This window comes from Lacerta agilis, chromosome 14 (genome assembly GCF_009819535.1).
Source record: "Lacerta agilis isolate rLacAgi1 chromosome 14, rLacAgi1.pri, whole genome shotgun sequence".
Lineage (NCBI taxonomy): Eukaryota > Metazoa > Chordata > Lepidosauria > Squamata > Lacertidae > Lacerta > Lacerta agilis.
Genome location: NC_046325.1, coordinates 4,674,639 through 4,700,528, shown reverse-complemented (window position 1 = coordinate 4,700,528; position 25,890 = coordinate 4,674,639). Strand labels below are relative to the sequence as shown.

General features: G+C 48.1%; 1 protein-coding gene across 1 annotated transcript; it reads left to right on the top strand.

Moving 5' to 3' along the window:
* Positions 1–2,469: 2,469 nt before the first annotated feature.
* Positions 2,470–22,319, top strand: LOC117059010 (hydroperoxide isomerase ALOXE3-like). The gene is given in 15 exon segments (XM_033170457.1): positions 2,470–2,673; positions 4,415–4,619; positions 5,203–5,287; positions 5,954–6,076; positions 7,011–7,114; positions 8,103–8,275; positions 9,635–9,778; positions 10,725–10,863; positions 10,866–10,927; positions 12,069–12,155; positions 14,688–14,857; positions 17,361–17,482; positions 17,625–17,725; positions 19,008–19,178; positions 22,097–22,319. Coding segments are annotated over 15 exon segments (2,016 nt in total). The 5' UTR covers positions 2,470–2,523; the 3' UTR covers positions 22,277–22,319.
* Positions 22,320–25,890: the final 3,571 nt, after the last annotated feature.

Sequence of the window (25,890 nt, the reverse complement as noted above, 5' to 3'; positions counted from 1 at the left end):
GTTGAATATTTACAGATAAATTGCAAACAGATAAAAACATTGGCAGGATCATTGTAATAACCTGCAGTTGCGTAAGAGTATATATTTAAAGTAGATAATTAAATGAGCAAATTAAATGAATTTGGATATGCAGAAGATGTGAAAATATACATTTAAGGAACCGCAGAAAGAGGGGAAAGGAAGTCAAACTTTGAAATGTTAAAATGATTGTAAAATTAATGAAATGTATACATTTGATAAGTACTGTATAAAGAAAAACTTTTATATTAAAAAAATGACAGTGAGTTGACCAACGTAGGAAACACCAAGGAGCTGAAATGGGAAATTTAAGGGAAATAAAAAATAAGGGAGAGCAGCGGGAAACTGCTTAAAATAAGGGAGAATCCTGGGGAAAATGGGATACTTGACAGCACTGCCCTTGGAGCTGGTGTCCGGGCTGAACGATGGAGGTGGAGACGCTCCTTCAGGTATACTGGGCCGAGGCTGTCACTGCTTCTAAATCTCTGCAGGCAACCCACAATTTGCACAGGGTGGAGGGCATTCTGGGTCACTGCACGCTTGTGTGAAATCGCGTGAAATTGAAACACCCCGTTCTGCCCTTTTAGGGACACCTTTTATGACATCTCCAGGTCACTTCTAGGTTGGGCGATTGTGCACAGATCAGTTGCACCTAAAGCAGGGGAAGCCTGTACTCTAAACTCTGGCTTTATCTGTTGAGGGAGGGCCCCCCCCATATGCCGTATCGCGCAGAATCCTTTTGATGCTTTGTTCTCTTAATGGCCCATCACACGGCACTTGGCCAAATGTTGGCCACTTACTCCCCAAATGTTAGCCACTTGTTTGATCCAGGAATTAGAGTTGCCTGGCACATATTTTAACACTCCAGACTTTGATTGAATTCTAACACTTGCTGAATCCAGGGATTATAGGAGTCTAGCACGCACAAAAAAAAATAATTACAGGAGATTGAACGTTATGTTAAACAGAAGATCCTTTACCCCATTTTTAAACTATCTTGTGCTTTTAAAAAAATGTTGCATGAATCCTGAATCCTGTTCAAGGAGGGAAGAGGGTCAGTTTATATTCATTCAATCAATGTTATTTTTGTAACACAGTTTGGGAGGGATTTTTTTTTTAAAAAAAATGATGTGTTGATTAAAATAAGTAAGTAGAAGAATCAGAAGACTATCCTCTTTAAAGTAGTAGGCACGGCCACCCGGATCTTGCTGCGATGGCAGAATTGGCAGTGAAGTTCCCTCCAAGGGTGAGGGGCCCCAGTTCTGGTTCCAGACTGGATTAGTGCTGCAGCATGACAAGCAGCTGATCTGGCAACATTGGGCATTATCCTGGCAACCCATCAGGCAATGCCTCTTTCCACCTGCCTTGCCCCATCCCTGGCGCTGGGATTCTTCATAAAGGAGCTGTTCCTGAAGGAAGAACTGTGAGGGGAGAGACTCCATCGGGCAAGGCCTTCTTCCACCTGCCTTGCCCCACCCTCTGGTCCAGGCACCCCCAAACTCGGCCCTCCAGATGTTTTTGGACTACAACTCCCATCATCCCTAGCTAACAGGACTAGTGGTCAGGGATGATGGGAATTGTAGTCCCAAATTATCTGGAGGGCCGAGTTTGGGGATGCCTGCTCTAGTCTTTGCTTCTCAATTTGTATTGTAATATTTTACATACTGTGGCTTGCCGTTGTTTTATTGATTAGTTTGAAATTATTTATTGTAACTGTTGAGTGGATTTCTGTTTAACTTTTATATGTTGATATTATTATTTTATACTACTCTAATATTTGTTGAATGTTACTTTTCGGTGTAGGCTGCTTATTTTAAAGTTTTGTTTTATTATCACATTTTTGTATGGCATTAGATTGTTGTAAGATGTACATTTTTTTGTTTGTTTCTTCAGCTTGTAAACCGCCTTGAGTATTGTAGGATAGAAAGACGGTATACAAAAATAAATTTTAAAAAAATGAAATGAAATGTTCCAGCAGCAGCTGGTACCGCATGCTATGAACCCAGCCAATCAGATTACGCAGCATGGTATGCTTGCTTTCAAAAGCCTGCGAGAATTTCCCATGTCAAGATTGCAGAGCCAAAGATAATCCTTCGAGTTGGGGAGTCCTCTGGTGTTTTAATAATTTGTCACTGATTAATTTTTTTAAAAATCTTTCCTGCAGATAAAAGGAAGCCGGCTTTGCCTGCAGCCTCTGGTCTCGAACCCAAGATCTCCCAGCATCTGATAAAGCTCCGGCGAAGTGGAACGCCCCACCCGCCTGCATTAACCTGCACCTGTCCCAGGTGAGCGTGCGTGGGAGTCAGGAGGGGCCCTCCTCGTGGTTACTCCCAAATTCTCTCCCAAGTGTCAACGCTGCAAGGCGGGGCAGTGGGGGAACTGGCTGGGCTTCTCCTTTAAACAGCCACATTCTGGACTGGAAGCAGGCAGAGGGAGGGGGGGGGGAATAAAAACCTCGCTGGCTTTCATCAAGGTTTCTGGAAAAGTCCCGCAGCTGCAGCCCCCATGGCTACTACCTACAAAATCCGGGTCGCCACAGGCCACTACCTGTGTGCGGGGACCATGGATTCCATCTCCATCACCTTGGTGGGATCTCGAGGGGAGAGCCCCAAATCCCAGCTGGATAATTGCGGCAAAGACTTTTCACCCGGAGAGGTGAGTGCTTTGGGTTTCGGGAGCTCCTTTATAACGAGCCCGCCAGGTGACCCCCCGAGCGGAATAAGGCCACAAGACAACGTGCTATGGGATTAAAATTGGCCACAGCTTTGTTAAGATTCAGATGTAGGGAGACCTTGGATCAGGTATTGGGCGTTTATCCTTCCCAGCCCCCCAGCTGTGGATCTGGGAAACAGCAGGAGTTATCCAGAATGTACGGGGATTGGGCTAGCTCTGGAGAACATATGTTCAAGCAGATAGCCCACCCCCCATTTTGCTGGCACTGGTGGGGAAGAGCAATGACAACCTCTGGGCGTACGGTCAACGCCTCCCCCCAATACCCCTTTAATGGGGAACCCTGGTATCGCCGCCGCACTGGGGGCATGGAGTCACCGCCCCACCCCCCCACCCCCATTTAGAAAGATGACTAAAGGATTCCGCCCAAGGCCTGAAACCGCCAAAGTTGTGACGAATTGCTACGGGAAAGGCAAAACCTGCCAATGCAGGGAAATTCCTTTCCGGCCCTTCAACAGCGGCCTTGACATAGCAGCGCCTGCGTACCTGTGGAGAAGAGGTTAACCTGCAAAAATAAGCGTTAATTGAGGGAGTGGAGGGTGGGAGAAGCTCCGGAGACCGACTGCTGCTATACCTTCTATTGTTAAATCAAAATAAAGTAAAAAATTCCTTCCAGTAGCACCTTAGAGACCAACTAAGTTTGTTCTTGGTATGAGCTTTTGTGTGCATGCACACTTCTTCAGATACCTTCTGTTGTGTGGGCTATGTAGGTAGTCCCTCCCCTTACCTGGCCAATCCCCTGGCAACGCCTCCCACCAGGTGGGATTGGGTGCTTAGCTGGGGTAGGTGGAGACCCCAGGTATCCCTCTTGGGGGAAGGCACAGCCAGTCCGAACTACCAGGTGTCGCCTAGGAGCTCAAGGGGCTGTGCGCGACCACGCAAATGTCGGCCCCCCCATTTGATGTGGGGAACGGTCATTGTCTACACTGATTTCAGCAGGATTTCATCTCAGCCCTAATTTTTTTTAATCTCGTTTAAATTTTAATCCATATACGTACCGCCTTTCTATGTTACTATACACAAGGTGGTTCACAGCCAACAAAATATACAGCGAAGAACACACACCTTATAATGATTACCTGACCCGATACAAGAAGTCACAATAAAGCCTAACTTTAAAATGGAACGACTTACTGTATATCAAATAAAGCGATGTTTAATATAGCCTATTGGAATATAATAGTGCACGATAAAATTAACTCTCAAAACATCAGCAAATAATATTGAAACAGAAACTTAGCAATTACAATAAACCATGATCAATACAAATGACTGCAAGGCACAATGCATAAAATACCGCAGTACACGCAAAACCATGTAAAAGGATGAAATTGAGAAACAAAGGCAACATACAAAATGATTACTGTATTTTTAAAAACCTATGAACTCCTATCCTCCCTTCCCAGCTGCTTCTGCTGTTCTGATAGCCTAGTTTGGGGCTAAACCTTCGTGAAGATGCAAGTGATGGGATGAGCGGGTGGAGGGATAAACTCAAAACTGATTTATTGTGTGCAGAACACTTTTTGGGTTTGGTTAACTCTCAGGCTTACTGCTGGGATCCTTTAAGAAAGTCCTGTGTCTTTTTGCTGGAAGGGAAGGCGGTTGAGAAAACACAGCCTCTTCCGGTTGTCCCCGATGCCTTAAACTCTCCCCTTCTGCCTCTCAGGTGGGTGAATATGTGGTCCAAAGTGAGCAGGACTTGGGCCCCATCCTGTTGGTCCGGCTCCACAAGGAGAAGTACAGCACCTTCCCCCAGACAAACTGGAACTGCAGCTACGTTGAAGTGGACGCCCCCCAGGGGGAGATATATCGTTTCCCTTGCTACCAGTGGCTTCTGGGGTACCAGACCCTCGAGCTCAGAGAAGGGGCAGGTGAGAGACCTTGTCCGGCTTTCTGGTATTTCCACAGAGGGGAAGGGGAAGGAGCAACGCCTTTCCGGCTTGGCGTATCACATCCAAGACTTCCTCCCCACCCGATTAGCATTCCTCAAGGCCAAAGGTTCTGTGCTGCCACAGCCACCCACTCCACAAAGGAGATATATATATATATCATTGTAATTATGATTATTATGGACTAGCTGTTTAGCCAAAAAGGCTCCAGGTGCGGCTTACAATGTCTGTGGCAAGGTAGTATCTGCCCTGAGGCTGGCAATCTGAAAGTCACGACACAAAAGGAAAAAGCTATGGGGAGGGAAGAGGAAGGGAAGCAAGCTCAGGCTTGAGTTCTTGAAGCGGCAGTCCTTATTAGAACAAGCTGGGCAGACAGAAATCCAGAGGAGGTTTTCCTACCGTGATAGAGAAAGATCTCTGGTTCTACAAAGGCAGGGCTGTGGCCTCAAAGCTGGCCCTGGGTTCAGAGGGATGGAGCCAGGTTGCCAGAGAAAGCCCCGCCCTGCGATCTTTCCTCCCAGCAAAAAAACTCTCTTTCCATCCCACCCGCCTCTCTTCCCTCCAGCCAAAACCGTTTGCATGGACAAGGAGAACCAGATGCTCTTACAACATCGGAGAGATGAGCTGCGGGCGAAGCAAGAGGCCTACAGGTGAGCAGATTCTGTGGCTAGCTCACCTGAAGGGGCCGGGAGTCGGTTGCAGGGACGAGTCAGTCTGTCAACATTGGGCTCTCTCAGGGCAGAGCCACATTGTACAATTTAAAGCACATTCCACGCAGGCAGAATTTAGGTTCCCGAGAATCTCGGCGACTTCCTAGTCCTTATGGTTGGCATAATATGCTTGGAAGTGTGAAATCTCAGGAGCCGAATAAGATTTCAGGGCACTCTCTGCACCATACATTTAAAGCACTTACTTCGAAGGAAACTGGGAGCTGTCTTTCGGCAAGGGTGCTGGGAATTGTAGCTCAGCGAAGGGAAACTGCAGTTCCCAGGGTTCTTTGGGAGAAGTCGTGTGCATTGAATGTATGGTGTGGCTCTCCCCAGGGTTTCTCACTTCCCCCGTCTTTAGTTCAGTTTCCCACGTTTCCAAATCACTTTGAGGGGCTAATTTCTAAGTCCCTGTGAAAATTTAGCAATATTTCCCCGCAAAATCCCCTATACTCATTTTTAAAGCAGTTTTGAGTGAGGCACACCTTTCTGCAAGCAATTTTCATCAAATATAATGCACATTTCTATTTTTACTGATACGTTAATTTTTATGCAGTTTCCCCCCATTGATGGATTTCTGCAAACATTTATGTTTGTCTGTTGGCGCAGATATAAAGAATATCAGCCAGGCTGGCCCCATTGCCTAGATGTTGACTGCGTTGACAATTTGCATCCGAATGATCAGTATTCCTGCAGCCGATACAGTGCCTTCCGGGTGCAAATGGTGGCGTCGTAAGTACCGGTATCTGTTGGGACATGGGCGGCAGAGTGGGAAGTTGGAGGAAAGATGAGAGGAGTTCCCCAGGATCTGAACTTTTGCAAAAATTCTGGTTCAACCCTTTTGCCCATAGCAAATTTTGTTGGATTTTAAATGTTCTGACAAGGGAACGAATATCGATTGGCAAGAATGTACCTGTGTGTGGAATAAGCAGTGGCAGTACAAAATTCCCAGCCCTTTTGCCATTAAGGCTTGTAGAGCAGGCAGGAACTCAACAGGGGAAGTTCCTCCCCAGAGCCGTCTCATCCATAGAGGCCGGTGGCGCGGCGCGCCAGGGCGCAGGGCACCCCAGGGGCGCCCCCGCGAGCCCACCGGCATACCGGGCTCCCCCTCCCCAACCCGCCCCCGCCCCCACGGGCAGGCGGGCACTCGTGCGCCGGCGGGCGGGCGGGCTGTAAGCCGCCCGCCCTCGCCTCCCGGAGCCCCAGCTGGAGCGCTGAAGCGGCGCGGGGCTTTGCGCGACCTTCCAGCACTCCAGCTGGGGCTCTGGGAGGCGAGGGCGGCCGGTTTGCAGCCCGCCCGCCCTCCCGCCGGTGCGCGAGCGCCCGCCCGCCCCTCATCCTCCGCCCGCCGGAGAGCGGGCGCCCGCTCCAACGCCACGCCTCTCATCTCCGCTCGCCCACCCCCCCTCCCGAGGGGCGGCCAGCGCGGGAGGGAGGCGGGCGGAGAGGCGGCAGGCTGGGGGCGCCGAGGGATCGCTGCGCCAGGGCGGCCAATCCTTCTAAGACGGGCCTGTTCCTCCCTACTATGCTGTGGGAAATATCTATGCTGTAGCTGTTTTGTTTCTGCCAGTCATAGATCGAGGGTGGGGGGAAGTCGCAAGGGGAGCTTTGGAGACCCAGTTTCCCCCACTCTTCAATACGTTTTATTTTCCTTTCTGAATGCCAGAGAAGTTGAGTTGAAACTGAAAGGTTTGCTGGATTGTAAGAATTCTTGGCGGAAGCTGGATGATGTGAGAAGGGCTTTTTGGTTTTATCGATCCCCTGTTTCAGGTCAGTATCTTCATCCAGAAGGGACGCGGGTGGCGCTGTGGTGTAAAGTACTGAGCCTAGGGCTTGCCGATCAGAAGGTCGGCGGTTCGAATCCCCGTGATGGGGTGAGCTCCTTTTGTTCGGTCCCAGCTCCTGCCAACCTAGCAGTTTGAAAGCACGCCAAAGGGTGCAAGTAGATAAATAGGTACCGCTCCAGAGGGAAGGTAAACGGCGTTTCCGTGCGCTGCTCTGGTTCGCCAGAAGCGGTTTAGGCAAGCTGGCCACATGACCCAGAAAAATTGTCTGTGGACAAACGTCGGCTCCCTCAGCCTGTAAAGCAGGGGTCAGCAACCTTTTCCAGCCATGGGCCGGTCCACCGTCCCTCAGACCATGTGGTGGGCCAGACTATATATATATATTGGGGGGGGGGTTTTGAACAAATTCCTATGCTCCACAAATAACCCAGAGATGCATTTTAAATAAAAGGACACATTCTACTCATGTAAAAACATGCTGAACCCCAAAGAATTCTGGGAGATGTATTTTGTTAAAAATGCTGAGAGTTGTCAACAGACCCCTATTCCCCCCTCAGAGGGGCAAAATCCCCAAAGTTCCCTGTGAAAAGGGATTGATGGTTAAACCACTCTGGGAATGGCGTGGCAATGACCCTAAAATCTCATTCAGCTCCTGAGATTTCACAATTCCAGCATGTTTTCCCAGCCGTAAAGACAGCAAGTTCCTATGGCTGAGATTCCCGGGAGCCTAAATTCTGCACCTGCTACCACAGTCTAAGCCTTTTTCCTGTGGCTACACAGAATCCTGCCAAACATGCAGAGCTATTAGACCCACTTTATGGATGGGAGGAACTGAGGACTGAAGGACTTTTGCGGTTCGTCCCATCCACCCCACCTCTGAATAAAGGCCTGTGCGCCTCCCCTTAGCACACCCACCAAAGGAAATCTGCCCTCTCTGATACCTTACCCAGCCAGGACATCTCTGTGCCCCCCAGAATACGTCAGCATGCACTGGGATGAAGATGCTTTCTTTGGGTACCAGTATCTCAACGGAGTGAATCCTGTCGTCATCCGGCGCTGCACCGAGATCCCAGGCAATTTCCCCGTCACACATGAGATGGTTGCCAAATCCTTGGAGGAGCACACCACCCTGGAGGAGGAGCTGAAGGTAAGAAGACAGGCTGGGCCCCCACACCTGCTGAATGCAGCATCAGAAAGTGTCTCCATCCTCAGATCAGGGGTGCCCTTCGCTCTATCCTCTCGCTTGGTTCATTTTTTCGTGAATTGTTGAGCCCGCCCTTCTTTTTCTGCTCATTCTCTTTTGCAATTTTGATGCTCTTTCGTAAGATTCCGTAATTGTCATTTAAAGCTTTGGGTGTTTGCATTGTCTCCAATATTCTCACGTCGTTTACTACAGACTTGCAATGAGTCAGTGGAAAGGAAATACAATTTACAGGTGAAACTCGAAAAATTAGAATATCGTGGAAAGGTTCATTTCTTTCAGTAATTCAACTTAAAAGGTGAAACTAATATATGAGATAGACTCGTGACATGCAAAGCGAGATATGTCAAGCCTTTGTTTGTTATAATTGTGATGATTATGGCGTACAGCTGGTGAGAACCTCAAATTAACAATTTCAACTTTGGGGTTCTCATCAGCCGTACGCCATAATCATCACAATTATAACAAGCAAAGGCTTGACATATCTCGCTTTGCATGTCGTGAGTCTATCTCATATATTAAACTCCAGTAGCTAATAAAAACAATTGCTTACATAAATGGACTTTTCCACGATATTCTAATTTTTCGAGTTTCACCTGTATATTACTAGACAGGCAGCCAGATAAATGCCACTTTTATTTTATTTTCAAAATAATTTTCATTAAATTTTCCATTTAAACATATATAATCACATCATTATTTCCACTTTACCCCTTTGACTCTTTAGAGTGTATCGACTTCCTCCCCTCCCACCTTTTGGCTTTCAAAGTTAACCTTTATATCACAGCATTTTGTATATTTTTCCATTTCTAATAAGACTCATCACAAAATACATCCAAGTTTAAATAAATATATAAAGGTAAAAAAAATTCTCATTACGAATCTTCAGATAACCCTACTAGGGTTGTTAATTGCTTACAATGTTCTTTCAAATATTGTATAATTTTACTCCAGTCCTTTTGGAATACTTGATTATGCTGGTTTCAAATTTTCCCAGTCAGCTTCACCAATTCTGCATATTCCATCGTCTTCATCCGCCGCTCTTCTGTCGCTGGTATTTCTTGTCGCTTCCATTTTTGGGCTAAAAGAGTCCTTGCCACTGTTGTTGCATACATGAACAGCCTCCTATCTTCTGTTTTTTTTTTTTTACAGAAGTGTTTTTGAACATTTTCTTTAACTCGTTATATATCGTTTCCCAGAAAGCCTTTACTAGATAGATGCCACTTTTCATTTTGGAGGTGTATTATTGTCCTACCTCACCCCTCCATCCTATTAATGGCAGCCTCCTCTTGCGTTGACTTACAGAAGGGCACCATCTTCCTCATCGACTGCCAGATTCTGGAAGGCGTTCCGGCCGCCAAGCTGAACGGTTCCCTGCAGCATATCTCTGCTCCTCTCTGCCTCCTGCACTCGACTCCCCTGGGGGAGATGATCCCCATTGCCATCCAGGTAACGCCCGTCTCCCTCTGGGGTGGCAAATTCCGGCAAGGCCTGAGAGAGAGAGAAAGAGAGAGAGAAGAGAGAGAAAGAGAGAGAGAGAGAGAGAGAGAGAGAGAGAGAGAGAGAGAGAGAGAGAGAGAGAGAAAGAAAGAAAGAAAGAAAGAAAGAAAGAAAGTAAGTTTGTGTGTGTGTGTGTGTGAGAGAGAGAGAGAGAGAGAGAGAGAGAGAAAGTTTGTGTGTGTGTGTGTGTGTGAGTGAGTGTGAGAGAGAAATGTTTGCGAGAGAGATGAAAGAAAGAAAGAAAGAAGAAAGAAAGAAGAAGAAAGAAAGAAAGAAAGAAAGAAAGAGAAATGTTGCTATGCAGAAGGAAGGAGGGTCACTCAAATAACCCAGAGATGCATTTTAAATAAAAGGACACATTCTACTCATGTAAAAGCACGCTGGTTCCTGGACTGTCCACAAGCCAGATTTAGAAGGCGATTGGGCCAGATCTGGCCCCCGGGCCTTAGTTTGCCTACCCATGGGTTACAGCAAGATTTGATGAGGGCCAGATTTGATGAAGTGAAGGGCCGCTGACCTTTTTTTAAGGATTGTAGTTGTTGACCTTTTTATGATTTTAGGTTTTTTGGGATTTTACCCCTGGAAATAAACTACCACAGGGGCTGGATTAAACCGATTAGGCCCCCGAAAACGGACTTTGGACATGCCTGGTTTGGAGAATAAAGATTCCTGGCTTTGTGCCGTTGCCTCATGGATGGGGGCCTGCTGGGTGAATAGTTTTGTACAACCCAGAAGTGCAAACATATTCCTACAGAAACCTGACTGCAAAACAATATGGGTTTGCTCCGTTTTGACCTGCGGCACCATTTCCGCTTCCCTCCCAAGGGACTAGTAACTTGCTCTCGAAAAGCAACCGCCGCAAACGACGGCCTGAACAATGCTTTCCTTTTTCCAGCTCACCCAGCAACCCGGACCAGAGAGCCCCATCTTCTTGCCCACCGATTCGGAGTGGGACTGGTGTCTGGCAAAGCTCTGGGTGCGAAACAGCAGTTTCCACATCCACGAGGTGCTCACCCACCTGCTTCACACGCACCTGGTGGGGAAGTCTTCCTGCTGGCCACCCTGCGGCAACTGCCCATGTGCCACCCCGGTGCACAAGTTGGTGTGGGTTGCAGGGAGGGCCAGCCCTGCCATTGGGCAGCGTGAGGTGGCTGCCTCAGGCGGCACATTCTGGGAGGCGGTGGTGCCCTCAGCTATTCCTCCTGAGCTCCCTGACCCTTTCCTTGGAGAAGAGAGCTGTGTATCACACTCCTAGGTAAAGGGGCCCCTGACAGTTAAGACCAGTCGCGGACGACTCTGGGGTTGCGGCGCTCATCTCGCTTTACTGGCTGAGGGAGCCGGCGTACAGCTTCCGGGTCATGTGGCCAGTATGACTAAGCCGCTTCTGGCGAACCAGAGCAGCGCACGGAAATGTCGTTCACCTTCCCACCGGAGTGGTACCTATTTATCTACTTGCACTTTGACGTACTTTCAAACTGCTAGGTTGGCGGGAGCAGGGACTGAGCAACGGGAGCTCACCCCGTTGCGGGGATTCGAACCGCCAACCTTCTGATCAGCAAGCCCTAGGCTCTGTGGTTTAGACCCACGTCCTCCTAGTCCCTCTTAGTCACACCCCTAGTCCTCAATTGACATCCCTCAGGGGCATTGCAGTGCCCCCTTGCAAGTACTGAAGCTGGGTTATTTGCTCCGTTATCTGGAATGAGTACATGTGTTTGTGACGTTTTGTCCTTTGAAATCTATGCCTCTCTGAATTTTTTTCACATCACGGCAGTTGTCCAGTGACGTGCAGCAAAAATGCAACAGGGCACAGCGTGCATATGAATGCGTATAATAGTGAAAAGAATGTACAAAATTGGATTAAGATTATTATTATTGGGGAATTGGCTTTGCAACAAATGTGTCTATTAGGTCCAACGGCATGCAAAGAGGCATATGTTGGCATATGTTGGGATAAATTCTCTCTAAACCTCCTTCATGGGATGTTTTTAAACAAAGGGGGCTGGACAACATCCGCCAGGGATTTTTAAGCTGCGTTGTAGGGGGTTGGAGTTGATGACCCTTGGGGGTCCCTTCCAACTCTGCAATTCTATGAAAATATTTGTAGAGGGAGGACATACCCAGAGTTGGCCTGTGCGAGGTTTGGGGAAGGGGTTTATCTCACCTCTCCCTCCCTTGGACTCCCCCAACCCCAGTGACCTCCTTTCTCTGACCTTCTTGTTTTTTTCTCTCTCACCCACAGCTGTTAATCCCACACTTCAGATATACGCTCCATATCAACGTCCTCGGCAGGGGGAACCTCTTTGCTCCAGGTGGCCTCATAGACCTGGTAGGCGCTGATCTTTAGCTTAACCCATAGTAGTCTGATCCTGGGGACAGTTGCTCACAATGAAGACCTTTGCCCCTGATATGGAAATAAACTGCTAATAAAATTATTATTATTATTATTATTATTATTATTATTAATACCCCGCCCATCTGGCTGGGTTCCCAAACCACTCTGGGCAGCTCCCAACAGAATATTAAAAACACAATAAAACATCAAACCAACAAAAATGCATTAAAACACCAGTCATTAAAAACTTCCCTAAACAGGGCTGCCTTCAGATGTCTTCTAAAAGTCAGAGAGTTGTTTATTTCCTTGACATCTGATGGGAGGGCGCCACCACCGAGAAGGCCCTGTGCCTGGTTCCTGTAACCTCGTTTCTCGTAGGGAGGGAAACCGCCAGAAGCCCCTCGGAAGTGGACCTCAGTGAACGATGGGGGTGGAGATGCTCCTTCAGGTATACTTGGCCGAGGCTGTTGTTGACTCACTGCCAAAGCTTTTTACTTCCATTGGGATGCGTTTTTGCATTTTTTTTGTGTGAATTGCATGGTGTTTCTGTATGATCAAGTCGATATTTATAATGTAATTAATAATAATAATAATAATCATAATAATAATAATATAATAATAATATTTTATTATTTATACCCCGCCACTCTGGGCAGCTTCCAACAAAATATTAAAAATGCATTAAAACACCAGTCATTAAAAACTTCCCTAAACAGGGCTGCCTTCAGATGTCTTTTATTTATGCATGCTTTTAAAAGCAGTGCAGTTGCATCTTACTCATGTGATACCAACCATACGCAGTTGAAAGTGTGCTGCTTGAAATTGCACAGTTAACCCTGAGCAAAGCAGAGGACCGTATTAAGAGCTCTTTTTGCCTTGGGTCCCCTTGGTTACCCAGCACAAAAAGAGATTTTAAGCTTCTCCTCCTTGCTTGCTGGGCGAGGCCAACACAGTGCATGGGGGTCTGGGATTATGGGGGATTCTCCTTCTCTCTCTGCCACCCGCTAGCCATGGGTAGCTCCATGGGTGGCTAATACCCCAGAGGACAGGATCACACTTCAAATGACCTTAACAGATTAGAGAACTGGGCCAAAGCAAACAAGATGAATTTTAACAGGAGAAATGTAAACTACTACACTTGGGCAAAAAATATATGAAAGGCACAAATACAGGATGGGTGACACCTGGCTTGAGAGCAGTACATGTGAAAAGGATCTAGGAGTCTTGGTAGACCATAAACTTGACATGAGTCAACAGTGTGATGCAGCAGCTAAAAAAGCCAATGCAATTCTGGGCTGCATCAATAGGAGTATAGCATCTAGATCAAGGGAAGTAATAGTACCACTGTTTTCCGCTCTGGTCAGACCTCACCTGAAATACTGTGTCCAGTTCTGGGCACCACAGTTCAAGAAGGATACTGACAAGCTGGAACATGTCCAGAGGAGGGCAACCAAAATGGTCAAAGGCCTGGAAACAATGCCTTATGAGGAACGGCTTAGGGAGCTGGGTATGTTTAGCCTGGAGAAGAGAAGGTTAAGGGGTGATATGATAGCCATGTTCAAATATATCAAAGGATGCCATCTAGAGGAGGGAGAAAGGTTGTTTTCTGCTGCTCCAGAAAAGCGGACACGGGGCAATGGATTCAAACTACAAGAAAGAAGATTCCACCTAAACATTAGGAAGAATTTCCTGACAGTGAGAGCTGTTGGACAGTGGAATTTGCTGCCAAGGAGTGTGGTGGAGTCTCCTTCTTTGGAGGTCTTTAAGCGGAGGCTTGACAGCCATCTGTCAGGAATGCTTTGATGGTGTTTCCTGCTTGGCAGGGGGTTGGACTGGATGGCCCAACTCTAGGATTCTATGATTCTATATGTGATTTTTACGTATACGCAGAACCCTTGGGATTGAACACCCCCACCCCTCTCAAAAGGCTATTATACTGTATGCCATAAATTGCTCAGAGACCTCTTTGCAACAAGCAGCTAGCCAGTCTAAGAAATAATAATAATAATAATAATAATAATAATAATAATAATAATAATAATATGTGGTAGACTTGTAAAAGGGTAAAAGAGTATTGGGAAATGATCCTTTAAACTGTAAAACAGAAAATTTAATAAAAAAATTATATACAAAAAGAAAGAGAGGGGGAGGGAGAGAGAGAGAGAGAGAAGGAAGGAAGGAAGGAAGAAAAAGAATAGCAGAAATAATAATATTATAATGAATACACTTTGGAATTCCCTGCCTTAAGCTTTCCTGTTTCTGAGCTCAGCATCTTACCTGCAATACGGCATTCCCATAACAACCAATTTTTCCAGACCCCAAACCGGGACATGTGTCTTCTGGGATGCTCTCCCAGGAGAGTCTCGTGACCCGCACCTCTCTGCCCCTTTCAGTGCAAGAGCACCCAAAATGGCTGTGATCTCTCATGAAAAAACAAGATGTCCCGTTTTCCCCCCAGGGCACTTGACTTTGCATTTACTCCACCGCGTAACAAGCTTCTCAAAATGGGCCTTTTCTCTCTCCCAGGCCATGGCCACAGGCTTCCACGGTCTGTCACACCTGCTGGCTAAAGGTCTTTCGGCGCTGACATATTCCACCCTCTGCCTCCCTGACGACCTCCGGGAGAGGGGGCTTGAGTCGCTCCCTGGCTACTACTACAAGGAGGACGGCATGAAGCTCTGGGAAGCCATTGAGAGGTGCGATCCGGGCTCCGGGAGGGCGGAGAGGGGCAAAGCAGAAAGCGAGGGCAAGTTTTCCTGCTGGGGACACAGGGAGGGCTGCAAGGCATACCTCCTGCCCATCTCTTCAAATCCTGGAATTCCTAGACTTGGAAAGGAACAAGATTTAGAATATTGCTAAGTAGGTCGTGTCGCTTGCAAGCATAATCTCACTGGGGGAGAAGCCATCATTTGTTGTTGTTGTTGTTTAGTCGTTCAGTCGTGTCCGACTCTTCGTGACCCCATGGACCACAGCACACCAGGCACTCCTGTCTTCCACTGCCTCCCGCTGTTTGGTCAGACTCATGTTGGTAGCTTTGAGAACACTGTCCAACCATCTCGTCCTCTGTCGTCCCCTCGTCCTTGTGCCCTCCATCTTTCCCAGCATCAGAGACTTTTCTAGAGAGTCTTCTCTTCTCATGAGGTGGCCAAAGTATTGGAGCCTCAGCTTCAGGATCTGTCCTTCCAGTGAGCACTCAGGGCTGATTTCCTTCAGAATGGAGAGGTTTGATTTTCTTGCAGTCCATGGGATGCTCAAGAGTCTCCTCCAGCACCATAACTCAAAAGCCATCATTACGGACACACTTAGGTCAAGAGATTCTCTCTGGCGCCTTCGTTGGTAAGATAGTTCAACCATCAGACATATCAGTCTGTGAGACTAGATGAGGCCAATGGAGGCCCATCTACTGCAGCATTTTCTTTTCCTAGTGACTACCAATAATAATACAGTAATATTAATAATAATAATTGTATTACTTATACCCTGCCCATCTGGCTGGCCCCCATCCACTCTGGACGGCTCCCAACAGAATATTAAAGGTAAAGGTAAAGGGACCCCTGACCATTAGGTCCAGTCGTGTCCGACTCTGGGGTTGCAGCACCCATCTCACGTTAATGGCCGTGGGAGCCGGCGTACAGCTTCCGGGTCATGTGGCCAGCATGACAAAGCCGCTTCTGGTGAACCAGGGCAGCGCACGGAAACGCCGTTTACCTTCCCGCTGGAGTGGTCCCTATTTATCTACTTGCACTTTGACGTGCTTTCGAACTGCTAGGTGGGCAGGAGCAGGGATCGAGCAACGGGAGCTCACCCCGTCGTGGGGATTCGAACTGCTGACCTTCTGATCAGCAAGCCCTAGGCTCTGTGGTTTAACCCACAGCGTCACCCACGTCCCTAACAGAATATTAAAAACATGATAAAACATCAAACATTAAAAACTTCAGTGTATCTGAAGAAGTGTGCATGCACACGAAAGCTCATACCAAGAACAAACTTAGTTGGTCTCTAAGGTGCTACTGGAAGGAATTTTTCTTATTTTTTATTTTGTTTTCCCTAAACAGGGCTGCCTTCAGATGTCTTCTAAAAGTCAAATAGTTGTTTTATTTCCTTGACATCTGCTGGGAGGGCATTCCACAGGGCAGGTGACACTACCAAGAAGGCCCTCTGCCTGGTTCCCTGTAACCTCACTTCTCGCAGGGAGGGAACCGCCAGAAGGCCTTCGGAGCTGGACCTCCGTGTCCAGGCTGAATGATGGGTGTGGAGACGCTCCTTCAGGTATACTGGGCCTTTGAGGCCATTTAGGGCTTTAAAGTTCAGCACCAACACTTGGAATTGTGCTCAGAAACGTACTGGGAGCCAATGTAGGTCTTTCAGGACCGGTGTAATATGGTCTCAGCGGCCACTCCCAGTCACCAGTCTGGCTGCTGCATTCTAGTCTAGCATGCTGCAGTCATGCTTTGCCAGCTGGGGACTGATGGGAGTAGTAACCCCACACATCCAGAGGCCAACGGTGTGATGGCCTGGGAGTCAGACTCTGATGCTGAACCTGAGGGATCCCAACCTGCACAGGATTCCCCGCCTCCAGAACCAGCTGAGCCGGGGCCAGGGCTTGAGCCTGAAGGATCCCCACCTGTGCTGGATCCCCAGGTGCAGGCATCAGCAGAGTTTGCTCTGGCTCCTGATGGGAGGGAGGACCCATTGCCTGCAGGTGCTCCACTCCCAGCCTCTTCAGAGGAAGCTGAGGCATCCCCTGGGTCCAGTAACCCACCAGCCTCTCCTGAGCTACAGAGGCTCAGGGCAGAGAGGCGAAGGGAGTTAAGTGTCTGCAGGAGGAGTGCTCGCCTCCAGGCCCGGAGGAGAGGCGAGTCTCCGGAGGATCGGGACCGCCCTAAGCATAGGGCCAGATAAAAGCCAGCCAGACCCAGCCCAAGTTGCGTGAGCAACTTAGTTGCAAGCGTGTGCTCAACCTGCAACCTTGTGCCTGAACCTGCCTTGGACCTTGACCTGCTCCCTGCCTTGCTCCCCGCCGGACTGACCTCCTTTGGACCCCTGGACCCAGGACTGGACTCGGACTTCGCTTCATGGACAAACCCTTGGGGCCAGCACAGTCAGATTGGGCAGGGAGAGAGGTCATTTTTCCCCCTCCTCCTGCACCCTCACCGGCCACTGCCACCGACTCTTTCTCTTCTCCTCTTGTTGCTGCAGCTTCGTGAACAGCATTGTCCATCTCTACTATAAAAGTGACGGTTCTGTCAAGGAGGACCCTGAGCTCCAGGCCTGGGTGGCTGAGATTTTTGACAAGTGCCTTTTCCAGCAAGAGTCCTCTGGTAAGATCTGCTTCCTGCACCCTCTTCATCGCGAGCTACAAAAATGGCTGCCGGACCCTGAATCGCCTCACGCTGCGACCACCTCTGGGGGAGGTCAGTTGAGTGGGGTGGCGTCTTGACCCCCATTTTGCTCTCCTTCCAGGCTTCCCTGAGCATCTAGAAACCATGGCCCAGCTCACCAAATACCTCACCATGGTAATATTCACCTGCTCCATCCGCCATGCCAGCGTCAACAATGGCCAGGTTAGGGTCTTCATCTTTCTCCTGTTCTGTGAAATGCAAATGATTGCAAAGAGAGGTGAAGGAGAGGGAGAATTGTGTGTATGTGGGGGGGAGGGTCAGAACAGCATTCCTTATCCTCATGGAAGGGGACAGGGGTGGTGCTGTGGTCTACACCACTGAGCCTATTGGGCTTGCCGATCGGAAGGTTGGCAGTTTGAATCCCCTCAATGGGGTGAGCTCCCGTTGCTCTGTCCCAGCTCCTGCCAACCTAGCAGTTCGAAAGCATACCAGCGCAAGTAGATAAATAGGTACCGCTGTGGCAGGAAGGTAAATGGCATTCGCATGCGCTCTGGCACTTGTCACAGTGTCCCATTGCACCAGAAGCGATTTAGTCATGCTTGCCACATAACCCGGAAAGCTGTCTGCGGGCAAATGCCAGCTCCCTCGGCCTGAAAGCAAGATGAGCGCTGCAACCCCATAGTTGACTTTGACTGGATTTAACCATCCAGGGGTCCTTTACATTTACATCATGCCCCCCAGATGTCATTGGACTCCAGTGTCCACCAGCCACAACCACCACAGCCAATGGCCAGGTGAAGCAGGAGTGGTCCCCAACAACATCTGGAGGGCACCAGGTTGGGGAGGAGTGGTGTAGACAATTCTGAGCCAGGTGGGCCAAGGGATGGCATCCGTAGAAGGCAGCTTCCAATGCTGGTCCCCCAGCCTCACCCAATGGAGAATCTCCCTCCTTTCTCTGAGATTCAATCCCAGTGAACATCTTCTGGTGACCCATCTCCCTGTTAGGATTTTGTGTAGCCTCTACTGCGTCAGTTTGCTATTATGATTAGTATAAATCACATGAGTGTCTGAGAGAGAGTGTGGGAACAGAAGACTGTCTTATCCCTTCCGCCTGAGTGTGTTATTGTAAGTTAGTTTTCACTTCTGCTGTGTCGCAGTTTGTTTCTTGTTCTCCAAAGCTTGGAGAACAAAGAAGTGCAAATGGATTCTCTGTATATAGACTGTAAATAAACAGTTTAGATCTACGGATGTTTCCTTCTTCTTGCTGCATGATGCTAGAAGACTTGTGTGCTCTTCTCATAAGAGAAGGGTCGCAGATATAAGCACTCTGGACTGAAGGGACATGCCAGCCAGAGAGGGCCTCCTGGGAGACATTCAGGGGTCTTGGAGTTTGCCGTCTCCGAGTGAGCGTAATTCCCAACACTCCCCAGGCGGAGGCAGAGGAAGGGTGCCAGGTGCCTTTCGACCGCCCAGGGCCCTCTAACCTCCAGCTCTTCTTCTCCAGTTTGACTTTGGTGCCTGGATGCCCAATTACCCCTCCTCCATGAGGAAGCCACCCCCAAAAATCAAGGGCGGGGCGACTTTCGAGAGCGTCCTGGAGACTTTGCCGGATGTCAGCACGACCTGTAACACTTTGCTACTCCTTTGGCTGCTTAGCAAGGAACCGGAGGATAAGGTAAGAGGAAGACTAGAGGGGCATTGATGGGGGTTATTGTGATTATATATGTTGTGGTTTTATATTTTGATTTTGTTCTGCGGACTGCCCTGAGACCTCTGGCTATAGGGCGGTATATAAATTCAATAAATAAATCATTACCATCATGGAATCGTAGAGTTGGAAGGGGCTCCAAGGGTCATCTAGTCCAACTCCCCCAATGTTGGAATGTCAACTAACGCTTCCATGACAGATAACCATCTCCTTCTTATCCGGGACAAAGCACAGCCAGAGCAAGAAAAGGTGTATGCTGTATTCTGCTACAAAGCAACCAAAGGGCCAACCTGAACGAGACAGTGTCGAGTAGTGGTTAGCGTTGGACTAGGAGTGGGGAACCCCCTACTCCCATTCAAATCCCCACTCAGCAATGAAGATCCCTTGGTGAAGTTGGCTGGTCATTCATTATCTGTCGGCCTGGCCTACCTTGCAGAGTTGTTGTTAGGGTATAGTGTGTTGAGGAGAAACCATGTATGCAGCTGCTATGAGCTCCTTGGAGGAAAGGTGGGATTCAATTAAGTTTTACTCATTGAAATAAATGCGCAGTTATTCGGTTCAGCGATTTTACTCATTGAAATAAATGCACAGTTATTCGGTTCAGTGAATCTGCTCTGAGGAAAACTTAGTTCAATACCACCCTAAATATATTAGGAATGTTGGGAGTATTAAATTCAGTTCACATTTATAGGCAAAACTACCTAAATTCACACTTTTTTGGGGGGGGGAACACAAATCAAAACGCAGCCATCCGTTGGAAGTTGTATTTCCCTGATTTTTGCAATGCAAGCAAGATGTTACAAAAATACAACAAAATCATTTGAAAAATTGTATATTAGGCAAAATTTCATACAAAGAGGTTACATTAGGAGAAATCCACACCAAAATGCTGATTATTTTTCACGAGGACTTGTCCCCCCCCCTTTTTTTGGTTTTGATACTTTTGCAAATTCATGGAAATGTGAAAAACTAAATTTTGGAATGGCAAAATGAGAAACTGAGAAAAACCAAAGCTGACAGATTCATCCATCACTAAATAATATAATCTGAAATGCATTTTATTTATTTAAAAAATCTCATATGCGGCTTACTAGAACGAAACACCTCTAAGCAATTTGTTGTTTTCCTATAAAGTGGTTCAATTAATTGTTACTGCTCTGAATTGTGTTATTATCTTCCTTGGCGGGTCATGGAAACCGCTATTACCACCAGAAAGTTATTCCCAATGTTGAGTCGGAATCTCCTTTCTTGTAACTTTAACACATTGGTTCGGGTCCTACCCTCCGAAGCAAGAGAAAACAGGCTTGTTCCATCTTCCGTGGGACAGCCCTTTAGCTATTTGAAGATGGCTATCATGTCACTTCTCAGACTCCTAAACATCCCCAACTCCTTCCACCATTCAGACTTGGTCACCCTTCTCTGCACACCTTCCAGCTTGTCAACATCCTTTTTTAAAACTGTGATGCCCAGAAATGGACACAGTATCCCAGGTGGGGAGAATAGAGTGCGACTGTTACTTCCTTTGTCCTGGACACTAGACTTTTGTTGATGCAGCCTAGAATAGCATTAGCCTTTTTTGCTGCAGCATCACGCAGCCGACTCGTGTTAAGCTTGCGGTCTGTTAAGACCCCTAGTTCCTTTTTACATGGTCTACGGCAGGGATCGGCAAACTTTTTCAGCAGGGGGCTGGTCCACTGTCGCTCTGACCTTGCGGGGGGCCGGACTATATTTTGGAAAAAAAAAATGAACGAATTCCTATGCCCCAGAAATAACCCAGAGATGCATTTTAAATAAAAGGACACATTCCATTTATGTAAAAACACGCTGATTCCCGGACTATCCGCGGACTGCATTCAGAACGCGATTGGGCCGCATCCGGCCCCCGGGCCTTAGTTTGGGGACCCCTGGTCTACGGCGTTTCCGTGCGCTGCTCTGGTTCGCCAGAAGCGGCTTAATCATGCTGGCCACATGACCCGGAAGCTGTCTGTGGACACACGCTGGCTCCCTCGACCTATAGAGCGAGATGAGCACCGCAACCCCAGAGTCGTCTGCAACTGGACCTAACAGTCGGGGTCCCTTTACCGTTTATGCTTTTTATAAGGTGGGGGATAGATGGCACTGGGGATGAGTTTATGTGCGATGTAATCCACTGGGAGCCGTCAAATACAACATTCCTTGTTTTCCTAGAGTGGACATGCAAGGGAATGTTTGGTCCAGCCACTCGAAACTTCCTGTTCCTCCTGGCCTGGAGCATCCTTCCTGGCATGTGACTAGTGGGTGGGTGTGACCTTTCCAGACCTGGTAAAAGGACAAGGCATTCCAGGAAGTTCTCAGGATGAAAAGAAGATGGAAAAATCTTCTTTTCATCCTGAGAACTTCCTGAAATGAACTCCTGACTGCCAGCCAAGCGGTCCATCAGGTCATCTCCCTTATGGGGGTAAAAACCTGTTAGTATAAGTTTGTTACTTTAAGCCTTAAGCCTGCCTTCAGGGATCACACTGTGCTCTGCCTGATGATCGTGAGTAAACTTTCTTCTTATTGCTTATGAATATGACTGTGGAGTCTTTATTCTTTTAGGAGGGATTCAGGGAGTCTTACCAGGCAAATACTAGAACACATTTCAATCTGGACAAGCCAGATTGAATTGCGTATTGTCTCAAGAAACTCACACGATTTTGCAACTAGCTTTCTGCTGTGTAAAGGGGAATGCACTTGCTAAGTGAAGAAACTTGCTAATGCAAGTTAGCAAGGATGTTAATAAACAACATATCCTCTCCTGCCACCCTGAACATCCCCACAGTATATGGCACCAAGGGGGCAGTGGCCCCAAAAGGTTGGGAAACACCTTTTCTAGAACCTCACCCTCGTTTCTCATCTCCCTCCAGAGACCGCTGGGGTGCTACCCTGATGAACATTTCACAGAAGAGGAGCCAAAGGAGGTCATTGCAGCTTTCCAGAACCGCCTGGCCCAGATCTCCATGGAAATTGAGGAGCGGAACCGGAGGCTGCCTCTGCCATACCACTACCTAAACCCCCCAGAAGTAGAAAACAGCACGTCCATCTAAGCACAGCTGTCTCCCAGCCTGCTCTGCAAAAAAAAGGCATCTTGAAGACTTGTTGTTGTTCAGTCGTTCAGTCGTGTCCGACTCTTTGTGACCCCATGGACCAGAGCACGCCAGGCACTCCTGTCTTTCACTGCCTCCCGCAGTTTGGTCAGACTCATGTTGGTAGCTTCGGAAACACTGTCCAACCATCTCGTCCTCTGTCCCCTTCTCCTTGTGCCCTCCATCTTTCCCAGCATCAGGGTCTTTCCCAGGGAGTCTTCTCTTCTCACGAGGTGGCCAAAGTCTTGGAGCCTCAGCTTCAGTTATCTGTCTTGAAAACTACGGTTCCTAAAAGCCAGAAACCCAGGGATAGCAGCATGGCTGCCCTATGGACTTGCCACTCCCCATAGCATTGAAACGTTGAACCTCCAAGTTGAGGCTTTGAGGCCTGATGCTTGCAAGGGTGACCAGATCTAGCAGTGGAGTGGAGGTGTCAACCTTTTCCAGCTCTATTGTGTACGGCATTCACATCAAACACCGGTTGGTGCTACTGGTTGCTCCTGAAACTGCTTGCCTGCTCCTCCAACCCCCCCCCCCCCAAAAAAAATTGGAGAAACTGCAGAACACCACATGCCGATGGTCCATTCAAAATGCGCCTTGGCATCCTTTCTTCCGGACCCCTAGGAAATCTCAGGCCTCCAAGGCTAGATTCGGGACAGGTAGAAGAAATTGCATCTTAACCTAGTTGAACTTTGAAAGTCATTCCCACGGGAGGCAGTGATGGCTGTCAACTTGGGCAGCTCTGAAAAAGGAGCACACAGATTGGTGGAGGATATGGCTATAACTGGCTAGGTTCTCCCTCCACTGTCAGAGGCAACATGTCTCTGAAAACTAGTCGCTGGGGCTCATCCGTGGGGAGACCGTAGCTGCTGATCTCAGGTGCTGCTTGTGGACTTGCCCCTGCGATATCTGCTTGGCTGCTGTGAGAACACGATGCTGGACCTAGAAGAGTCTTTCACCCGACCAAGCATGTGCTCTTCCTCTCTTACTAAGTTCCGCTAGTTGCAAAAACGACCGGTTTTCCAACTTGTGCACCAGTTGCTCTTATCTTTGGCCGCTTTCCCTCTGTATTTCCAGGGAGCGACTAATAAACATGTCCCTTTCGAGCTTGCCTAACCATTGCAGAATCATAGAACTGTAGAATTGGAAGGGACCCCCAAGGGTCATCCATTCCAACCCCCTGAAATACAGGATTCTCAACTAAAGCACCCATGACAGATGACCATCCACTACTATATCTTGTGCCCCAAATATTTGGCTTTGGTGAGTTGTGGAAGTGCTGTAACTATGTGGGCTGCACTTTGAATTACTTTTTTGAGAGCGATGTATACAAATGCCCCCATTTCCCTAGCATTCGGGGTGTCCTGGGTTACCCATGTTGCGACGAACCTCCACTTCACACTCTCCCCTTGTTACTAAGTGAATTTCTAAACAGGTGTTCTGGGTCAAATTTCAATCCACCCCACCTGTCCCTCTGAGGTCCGTCTGTGATGTCAATCCCCTTTTATTTATAATATGGGAATCTCTTAGTAACGGGAGTTTTCCTGTCCAGCGGCCGTGGCCGGTTATATCCTCTGCTCTGGGCTTCAGGGGTTAAACTCTTCTTTGCCTACAGTTCGGGGTCTCTCTTTCATTAGATCCCTCACTATATCAGTTAGCTAAGCCCTCTTAGCAACTCTGTGGCAATGCCAAGGTTTCCGCCCGCTAGCCCCTCCTGAGGGAACTCCAAGACACAAACTATCACCCTGCAGGTCAGTTTTGTCCTTTCCCTGAGTTCACCTCCTCATGAGCATACACAGCTCGCTGGACCAAATGAACGACGATATTTTCTTAGCTCAACAATAAGAAGTCTTTATTTCTTTCAGAACATAACGGTTTCAGTAATGGTTTATAAGCTTAGTTTCATAACCGTGTAAACTCTTTCTTTCAGCATCATATACACATCTTCAATGTATCCTAACCTATCCTAACCTACCCACCACTATCCTGGCCCCACGCCCTCCTTCTTCCAGTCACCACTCTCCCCTCACTAACGGCTGCTCCCTCCTTTTAAAGAGCGGAATGTCCCGCCTCCCAAGGGATATCTGCCACTCAAACTGGGGTGCCCATTAACTCCTAAAACACCGTGGGTTTCTGAACATCCCTTAACTTAGATCCTGGTTCATTACACCATGTTTCAAATGTTGTGGCTTTAGCTCAGGCTTCACTCAATGGGGTGGTCCCCAGATGTTTCGGACTACAATTCCCATCAGCCCTGGCAACAAATGATCATGTCACGGATGCTTAAGTTGAGATTCCTGCATAGCAGGGGGTTAGACTAGATGACCGTTGGGGGTCTCTTCCAACTCTATTGGCTCTCTATTGGCCGGGGCCGATGGGAGTTATGTTCCAAAACATCTGGACGCCACCCTGTGCTTGCAGTAGGGAGTAGGATTAGTGTGACCAAGGAACAAAGCCGCAAGCAGGAGAGTCAGAGCAATGTTGCGAGGGGTTCGTAGCAGCAAAACCCCCGCATCCAGAAACCATAAATCACGGCCCGGTAGGCTTCTGTTGCGTAGTTCGAAATTCCTTTCGATTTCAGCAGAGTTGAAAACAATGCAGCTTCCCTGGAAGCTAAAAAACCTCCTGCAAAAAGCGTCTGGCGAAAACAGTCTGTAACGAACTCAAACGACTCTTGCTTCTTCAGCAAAGCAGTTTTATTACAGCAAAGCATAAATCACACCGGGAGAGAGAGCCGGCATGTCTGCCGTCCTCCGTGGAACAGCAACGGAGAAGAACTGGGAATAGCAACAGTTCTATAACATACACAGAATAACAGAACGTCACTTCCTGTGAGCCTGACGCAGCTTGGAGCTGAGTGTAACCCTTTCAGCTCACTCACTCCTCACATTCTGCTTGAATCCAAGGTGGTGGCTATGGAGCCAACTAGAGTCTCTTGGGATAGGCTCAGTTTGTACATATAGTATGTGTAAATAAACCATATATCATAAAGACACCACAGTCTTTGCTCTGCCTCATTCCCAAAGGGAACAGAAAACCCCAGCGAGTATCTGGAACCCCTAAAACCTCACACCACTCAGGGATTGGGGTGGCGTGCAACACTGGTGTCAGAAGTGGGATCTGTGTTTCCCGGAGGAGGGCCTGTGAGCGAGGCGTGACTGAGCTAAAACGGAGGGAGGAATGGCAATAACCCCTGAGCGGCTTGAACAAATGGAGCAGCAGGAGAACCAGCAGTTCAGTGAAATGGAGCAGCTGCAAGCAAAGTGCACGAGGAGCCTCATTAGAGGAAAAAAGCATGACTCCGTGCGAGGTGAGGGCCCTGCTAGAAGACGGTGCTAACTGTATGTCATAGGATACTGGGGCTGATGGGAGTTGTAGTCCAAAACATCTGACAGGCAACTGGTTGGTGAAGTGTAACCTGCAGCACCCACCGCAAAGTGACTCACTGCGCTGAAGCTGATATCCGCTGCATCTATGCAAATCACACTTATCAGAATGTGCACCCAAATATACGCAAATATAATATGGTAGCAAATATTGGAAGAGCAGCGTGAAATGGATTCAACCCCCCCGCA